Here is an 8623-nt window from a genome sequence, read left to right on the forward strand (position 1 = left end):
TACTACTCTGCCAACAGAAAAGATGAAATAGTGCCTTTTGTGACGACATGGATGGATCTTGAGATTATTATGCTGAACGAAATAAATCGACAGAAAAAGTCGAGAACCATTATGATTTCACTGATATGTGGGATATAAAACTAAAACAACAAAGGAACAAGACAAACAAAAAAGAAACAAAAACTCATAGACACAGACAATAGTTTACTGGTTACCAGAGGGTAAGGGGGGATGAGGGTGGTAGATGAGGGTAAAAGGGATCAAATATATGGTGATGGAAGGAGAACTGACTCTGGGTGGTGAACATACAATGTGATATATAGATGATGTATTACAGAATTGTACACCTGAAACCTATGTAACTTGACTAACAATTGTCACCTCAATAAACTTTAATTAAAAAAAAGAAAGACAATTCTAATCCACAGTGTAGCTTCGTATAATTCTAGTCCCCTACCTTCAAGCTACCCAGCTAATGCTGTGTGATATAAATACATGGGCAAAATTAATGTTGCTGCTTTCAGCCATTGATATTTGGGGTGATTTGTTACATAGCCAAAGTGAGAGTAATACTAAGGAAAGTAAAGCTTAGAATGTGAAATAATCTGCTGCAGTCTGAAGTCCAGAAAGCCAATCAAATAGAATTAATCACATTTCATTTCAATGTCCAATTAAGTGTTTGCGAATAAACAAACAAGAAAATTCTCAATACTGGAGCCCTCGATATTTTTAACCTCAAATACTTTACCATTATGCACCAGAAGAGTTATCTCTACTACTCCAGAAAAAATTTGATGATTTTTGTCTCTGAAGGAACAACAGGAATCAGAAGTGTTAGCATCAGTAAATTAGTGGGAATAAAATAAAACAAAACAAACCTACCAAGTCCTAGGTTTTTTCCAATGAGTTTCCTAGAATTGCCATTTAACAGGTGAAGCTTCACTTAATTTTCCAGTTTTTATATTTATATAGTACTCTTTTACTTTTTGAAGTATTTTGGAAGTATTACAAATTTTTAAAATAAAAAGCAAAACAAACAAACCTTTGAAAGTGTTTATCAATATTAACCAAAAGCTTTCTTTTTTAAATACTCTCTTACCAAGCAAGGATATTTAAATAAAATCTAATTTTTCATTATTTGAACTAATGGAAATTATAGACTTGGAGAGTCAAAAAACAATTTGGAATTTAAGTGAATTTCCACCTAAACATGAATATAGCAATTGTTATATTTTATTTATATTAATGAATAGTGAAGCTACATTGAAACAACCTGGGAAGTGGCCCAGAGTCCCTATCTGACTACAGCACAAAGCTGGACTTTATGTGCAGGCTATAAAATTTTCAGCCAGCACAAGCCTAAACAGACATGCCAATTCAAAACTTTCATGTAGAAAATTAGATGATATTGAATAATCACTGTTAAGTTTTACATTGCTAACAGCTATGTTTTAAAGAGCTCTTATCTTTAAGAAACAGATATTAGAATTATGATAAAATAGTATCAGGGATTTGCTTGAAATGAAAACAGAGCCGGGTGGTCAGTGTAGGGCAATATAGATAAAACAAAGGTAGCCATGAGTTAATGACTGCTGTAACTACTATTCATTATACTCTTGTCTCTTCTATTTGTGCTTGAAAATGTCCATAGTAAAAAACAAAATTTTAAAAACAGAAACCAATCAACCGAAAAACTTCTCTTGTTAAATATTTTGGTTTGAAATGCAAAGTAAGAGTAAACAGTATGAGATAGTGGCACACTACACTCATGTAAAGGTCAGGCTTCCTAGAATTTCAACTATTAATGAGAAGGACAAAAAATGTTAGAAATAAGCACAAAATGCCTCTGATCTATTAAAATCATTATCACTTCTCATACATACACACACAATTGCTCTCATTTCAGGATTACAGCCAAGAGGTAGCTGACTCATACTTACATAGGTAGAATTCTAGTATGCGTGGTTACTGAATTTCTTAGCCAACAGCCAATAACTAGAAGGGAGGCTAATAAATACAGACACACAAAGGGCACAACACTGCTGATGTTCTAATAGGATAGAAAAGAGAGAACAGCTATAAAAGACATAAAGTTCACCGCTAATTAGCACAACTTTTTGAACAGTGATAACCAGTATGATTAGTGGAAACGCCATAGGCTTTGGAGTCAAACACAGATCACATTCCATAGCCAATTACTTAACCTCACTATTCTTTTCAGAAAAATGACGGTGGTAGCTAGCTACATCACTGCCTTGATGATTGAAAAAGATAACTGTCAAGTATCTCAGAAGCAGATTCTCTAATCCCAGTTAACAACTTGCCTGCAACCTTGTGAGAAACCCTGAGCCAAAACCACCCAGCTCAACTGCTTTCACATTCCTAACTCTCAGAAACTGCATGAAATAATAAATGTTTACTACATTAAGTTGCTATATTTGGGGGTAACTTCTTACACAGAACAGACAACTAACAAATTATATTTAGGGTACAATTTATCTAATATTTGACTAGCTACTTTTTTTTCTATAGTTACCAAGCCTCTTTGCTACAGAAATTAGATTATACAAGGGAACCCTTTAATTCACCTGAACAGAATGTTCATCATCTTGAAATGGCAGTTTTATATGATAGATCTTAGTTTCAGTACTGAACTTCTTGAACCTGACCTTGGTTGTATGCAAGAGAACTATGGGGCAAAAACCCAGACCAATGTGTCACGGTTCAGTAACTAAGGCCCCGCCCTAATACGCAGTATTATATATACACTCTATATCTGCTCTACAATATATTTTAATATTAATAAAAAGTACTCAGTCCTACCTGAATGAGGCATTTGCTCACATCACTAGCACAGAGTGCTTTGTTACAACTCAGTGATACAGGGACCCATGTCAGGAACACCAGGATGGCTAGAGGAAGCATAACAACAAAATGTGACTTCATGTTTCTTCAAAGACAATCAGTAACTCCCAGGAAGCTAAACAAATAAACAAACAAACAAACACCTTTAATTCAAAGGCAAGTGCTAGAGTAAAAACAAATACAAAAATGAAAAACAAAACAAACTAAGATTGACTGTGTAAAAAACATTTGAGTAATCATTTAAAGACCACTCAATGAAAGCTTAAACATGCAAAAAAAACCCTATAATTTTATATAGTAATGTCTTGTTGGCCATCCTCAAAGATCTAGAATACTGAAATGTCTCAGACTATTCAACTTTAGTTTTAGGCCCATTATTCAACTTTAAGCCTGTATAAAAACTATTAATATTGTATTGTAATTTGAAAACATTTAACAATATTTTAATTTTTAGAATTAAAACAAATTTTTAAAATGCAAATTATTCTAGTGATGATGACTATCTCATTGTCTCTTAACATAATGACTCAGAATGAAGCAGCTCAAAGAAAGGAGTTGACAGTCATTCCTTAAATAATTTAGCAATCAACAAAGGGAATAGTAAATTATTAACTGCATTAAGAACTCTTACTAGACTGTGAAGATATTCTTTTGATTCTATACCACATGTACCATTGATTCTTCAAAGAATTAAGAGGATATTACAGTTTGTATAGAAAAAGGAAAAAAAAAAAAAGACCAGCACAAATTTCAACAGTGGCTAAAAAACCAACATGGCTATTAAACTTTTAAAAAAGAGAAGATAAACTTCTTGGAGTTAAAACACACCCCTAAAATAAATTCAATTAAAATAAATAACTACTGATGTACAGAGATGCGTTATGGGGCCTCTGTACTTTTACACTATTTTCTAAGTACAATAATGCAAAAAAACAGTAATAAGGTGAAAAGAAGAAAGGGCTTTGTACACAGTGTGACTCAGTTTTTAAAGAGAAAGCCCTGGCTTGTTACCGGGGCCCACAAAGTTTCCCTAAAGACCGCTAGTAACCCAATTATCTAATTTATTTAACAACACAAACCAAGTAGGATGATTTTTGGAGCCACCAGTACATATTTCTGGAGGCCAAGGAAGGTATTTGAAAACTGATTTTTCCAGAACTAGTTTCCAGAACCAAAAATGGGTTTTTTTTCCCCCTTCTCTTACAGTTGTCTTCATCTTACTCCCAAAATCTTACTGAAAAAATATGCAAGTAAATAGGGCATGTACAAAGCAGATAACAGAATTAAAGGGCTTCTTGTTCTTTCTTAAGGAGTTAAGAACAATACCGCATCAAAACTGTTTTCATACAGTGACCAGTTTCTCAGGCTCTGGCAACCCGTGTGTGATCCCCAGCGAGATGGCACTGACAGCAGCCTTTGTACCGCTGGGCCGAGACCCTGCGGCCCCGTAAGGAGGCAGAGGCCACCGCAGCTCTTCAGCCCCAGCTCACCGACTCGCCGCTGACGAGGACCAGGCCGGACTGCGGGCACTAGCGATTCAGGGAGGGGGCAGCTGAGGTGCCGCCGGCTCGCGGCGCCGGGGCCAATCCCGGCCTGCCTGCCCGCGCCCAGCACCCACCGGCGGCGGTACCCCAACTTTGTCCTTTGCGTAGGTGGGGCTCAGGCTACGAGCAAGCAGCTCCGCTTCTCCCGGCTCCCGAGAAGCCCGCCTCGGCTTCCACAGGCCCGAGCTCGGGGCCCAGACCCTCTTGTCTGCAGAAGCTGCCCCGGCCCGCTCTCGCTCACCGTGAGCCGCGGCACCGCGAGGCCGCCTGGCCCTGGTTCCCCGGCGGGTCGGCCGAACCCGTAGCGTGCCTCGGGGCTGTGCGAGGGAGGCAGGCCGCGCCTCCGCGCAGTCCCTCCGCGCTGCACCCGCGAGCCTCGGACACCTTAAAGAGACAGGCCCGCCTGCCGCCCTCCCCGCCCTGGCTCCCGTTCCCCACTGCCCCCTATCTCTCCGCCTTCCTTCGGCTCCCCGCCGCCGTCAGCTCCCGCCAGGAGGCGTCTCTCACTCCCGGGACGCTCCTGTCAGCGTACGCCCCCGCCCCCGAACGCCCCCCGCCCACCCCCCGCCACCGGGCCCACCAGGCCCATGGCCCCGCCCCCACCGTCCCCGGTCCGGCCCACACGAAGGCCCCACCCTCAGGGCCACACCCACCCCGGCGCCCCCGAGAGCTTTCCCTCAGCCCCTTCCCTTCCCGCCTGGCTGGGTCCCTTGCCATCCTACCTCAGGCTCCAGCCAACGCTCCAGTCAGGCCCATTCTCTGGGCTTATCATGTGCTAGTCACGGAACTCAGATGTGACATGCATCAGCTGACTGAATCCTCACACACAGCAGGCCTGTGACGGGGCAGTTATATGCCCAGTTACGGGGATACAAGACTGAGGCACTGAGTGGTCCAGTAGCCTAGACCGTTACTCAGGAGAGCTGACATTTGAATCCGTGTTATTTGACGTCGGAGGCGGGATTTATTAAAATACAGGTTTCTGAGATCTGCCTCAGACCGACTGAATAAGGATCCATCCCCAAGAGTAGAGCCTTCTTTCAGCAGTTCACTAAAATTTGCTGCGCCCTTAGCGAGTGCCTTGCACTGTGCTTAGTTTTGGAAATGGGAGGAGACGCCATGGGAGCTAGCGCACAAGGAACTCACTGGCCTGTGGTGAGGATGGACAGACGTTTGGACAAATGGCTACAGCGCACCACCCCAAGCCTCCGTAGGAGAGGGCTGCCGAAGCATGCAAGGCCCGCACTCATTTCAGCCTGTATTTTGGAAAAATGAATTCATTCCACCAACAGGTAGCATGTAGATAAAGGCAATTTGGAATTGCACTTAGTTCTTCCCCACAACCCTAGGAATTTGCTATTTAAAACGATTCCACAGTGATTACGTTGGAGCCCATTGGGCTACATGATCCACAAGGTATTTTCCCCTTGGAAACAGTGACTAGTGTTAGGAAAGCTAGTAGGAGTCTTACATGCCTTACATTCCTCGTTGTTGATTGGAAGAAAACAGAAAGAATGGAAAGAATTAATTGGCTGAATGCGTGGATTGCATTATTGATGTTAGTCTATTTTTGTACAAGTAAATAAGTATACATCTTAAAAATCATCCCTGAAAAGTTATTCTAAAGAAATAATTGAGTAATTAACTTTGAGTAAATAATTGAATAATTAACTTTAAGGATCTTATCCTAGGCATTATGAACTGGTTGAATGAATTACCATACTCCAGTGCAATGGACTAAATCAACTATTAAAAAATAACATTGTAGATGAGAGGTTCTCAAACTTTTTGGTCTCAGAACCCCTGCTTTTGAAAATAATTGAGGGCTCCAAAGAGGTTTTGTTTATGCATGCTACATCTATCAAACTTTTGAAATTAAAACTCAGATATTTAAGAAATATTTATTCTTTCTTTCATTGAAAACAGACTCCATTTTATGGTAACATGAATAACATATTTTATTAAAAATAAGTATATACTCTAAAACAAAAAAGAAATAGTGAGAAGAGTGGCATTGTTTTACATTTGTGCTATTCTCTGTAATGTTAAACTTAATAGAAGGCAGCTGGATTTTCATATCTGCTTCTGCATTCAAACTGTCGCAGTATCATATATTATGTAGCTTCTAGGAAACGACTCCATACTTCTGAGAGCAGAATGAAAATGACAAATAATGTATTAGAATTAAAATAAAAATACTTTTGCGGGTTTTTCTGGAAGTGACATCACGATGGCTGCCCAAGGAGAACCCCAAGTTCAGTTCAAACTTGTATTGGTTGGTGATGGTGGTACTGGAAAAACTACATTTGTGAAACATCACCTGACTGGTGAATTTGAGAAGTATGTAGCTACCTTGGGTGTTGAGGTCCAGCCCCTTGTGTTCCATACCAACAGAGGACCTATTAAGTTCAATGTGTGGGACACAGCTGGTCAGGAGAAATTTGGTGGACTGAGAGATGGCTATGACATCCAAGCCCAGTGTGCCATTATAATATTTGATGTAACTTCGAGAGTTACTTACAAGAATGTGCCTAACCGGCATTGAGATCTGGTATGAGTATGTGAAAACATCCCCATCGTGCTGTGTGGCAACAAAGTGGATATTAAGGACAGGAAAGTGAAGGCAAAATCAATTGTCTTCGACCGAAAGAAGAATCTTCAGTACGATGACATCTCTGCCAAAAGTAATTACAACTTTGAAAAGCCCTTCCTCTGGCTTGCTGGAAAACTCATCGGAGATCCTAACTTGGAGTTTGTTGCCATGCCTGCCCTTGCCCCACCAGAGGTTGTCATGGATCCCGCCTTGGCAGCACAGTACGAGCATGACCTAGAGGTTGCTTAGACAACTGCTCTCCCGGATGAGGGTGACGACCTGTGAAAGTGAAGCTGGGGCCCAGCGTCAGAAGTGTAGTTTTATAGGCCACTGTCCTGTGATGTCAGTGGTGCAGCGTGTTTGCCACTTTATTACATAGCTAAGCAGAATATGTGCTTAATCTTTGGGATGCTGAAGGAGATGGATAGGCTTCGGAGTGAGTGTGGCAGTTAAAAATACCTTCCTTTTTTGGACCTGCATATTTAGCTGTTTTGGAATGCAGTTGGCTACTTATTGAGTTTCAAATATAAGACTCCTACAGTCACATCACAATAAAAAAAAAAAAAATAGTTTTGTGCTCATGACCTCCCTGAAAAGGTCTTGGGATCCCCAGGGTCTCCAGATCACATTTTGAGAATTAATGTTGCAGATGCATATTGTTGACATGGAAGGATATTCATGATATATCAAATTTTAAAGTTATGTGTATATTTTGGAATTAATATTAAAAATTGTGTATACATTACAATTATTTTAAAAGACCTGGAAAGAACCATGGTGTTAGCAGTGGTTATCTCTTGGTGAGATTATGAGTGATTTTTGTTGTTGCTGTTTTTTCTTTCTGTTTGTCTGCATTTTTTGATGTCTTTCCTTGTATTACTTTGGTAATAAGAAAAAATATACCGTTATTTTTAATTTAAATATTCTCTTTGACATACCCTAGACAGTCAAATGGTGGTTGAACCCCCAGGTGAAAAGCAAGTGTTCCCTGGATCTTTTTTGGCAGTTTGGGAATCAGAGCTGCAGGGGTTATTGTAGTGTTATTTTACCTGTAGTGTTTATTGATCAAGACTTCATGATCAATGCAACAAAGCCTCTTAGTAGGGTTTGATGAAAAGGTCAAATGTCACTGATTCACCTAACCTTTAATCAGATATAGATGTGTCAGTGGTTAAGACTGTCAATATAAGAAGCGCCAAACCTGTAGAGAATTTTTACGAGTTTATTTGAGCCAAACTGAGGACATTGCTGGGAAGCAAGATCTCAAATACTCCAGAGAATGACACTTTTGTAGTTTCTTTTATACATTTGGAATTAAGAAGGGAACTTAAAGAGATTCCATGAAGATTGGAGAATGCAAGGTACAGGATAGTCCCTTGGGGGTGGTTACGCCTTCCAGGGGTCTGGAAAAGAGAATTACTTGTGGCATTTCAAAGGTGTGATAGTCTAGAGTCACAAGAACAATGGACAGAGCTTGCTTAAGGCAAAAATAAACTTTTACTAGGGAAGTTATATACCTGAGGTTTGACTACTCACCATGATCTGCTCAAGTAGCAATTTATGACCAGATCACCCTGTAAGGTTACTTTCAGTTAGATTTATTATAGTATCCCTTTTTCGT

At 40.2% G+C, this 8623-nt stretch overlaps 2 protein-coding genes across 5 annotated transcripts in view; one reads left to right on the forward strand and one right to left on the reverse strand.

Moving 5' to 3' along the window:
* TWSG1 (twisted gastrulation BMP signaling modulator 1) overlaps positions 1–4855 on the reverse strand; it is a 62468-nt gene extending 57613 nt beyond the window's left edge. The window contains exons 1-2 of one of the 4 annotated variants that reach the window (XM_033087634.1): positions 4651–4855; positions 2824–2980 (exon numbers count right to left, since the gene is read on the reverse strand). In XM_033087634.1, coding sequence (XP_032943525.1) covers positions 2824–2946 — 123 coding nt within the window. In that variant the 5' untranslated portion in view covers positions 2947–2980; positions 4651–4855. The other 3 variants (XM_033087635.1, XM_033087638.1, XM_033087637.1) reach the window with 3 other exon arrangements.
* A 1770-nt stretch (positions 4856–6625) lies between these two features.
* On the forward strand, positions 6626–7492 carry LOC117011837 (GTP-binding nuclear protein Ran-like). Its single transcript, XM_033087556.1, is given in 1 exon segment — positions 6626–7492. A coding segment is annotated over 1 exon segment (612 nt). The 5' UTR covers positions 6626–6639; the 3' UTR covers positions 7252–7492.
* Positions 7493–8623: the final 1131 nt, after the last annotated feature.

The sequence above is a fragment of the Rhinolophus ferrumequinum genome, chromosome 19, assembly GCF_004115265.2.
Source record: "Rhinolophus ferrumequinum isolate MPI-CBG mRhiFer1 chromosome 19, mRhiFer1_v1.p, whole genome shotgun sequence".
Lineage (NCBI taxonomy): Eukaryota > Metazoa > Chordata > Mammalia > Chiroptera > Rhinolophidae > Rhinolophus > Rhinolophus ferrumequinum.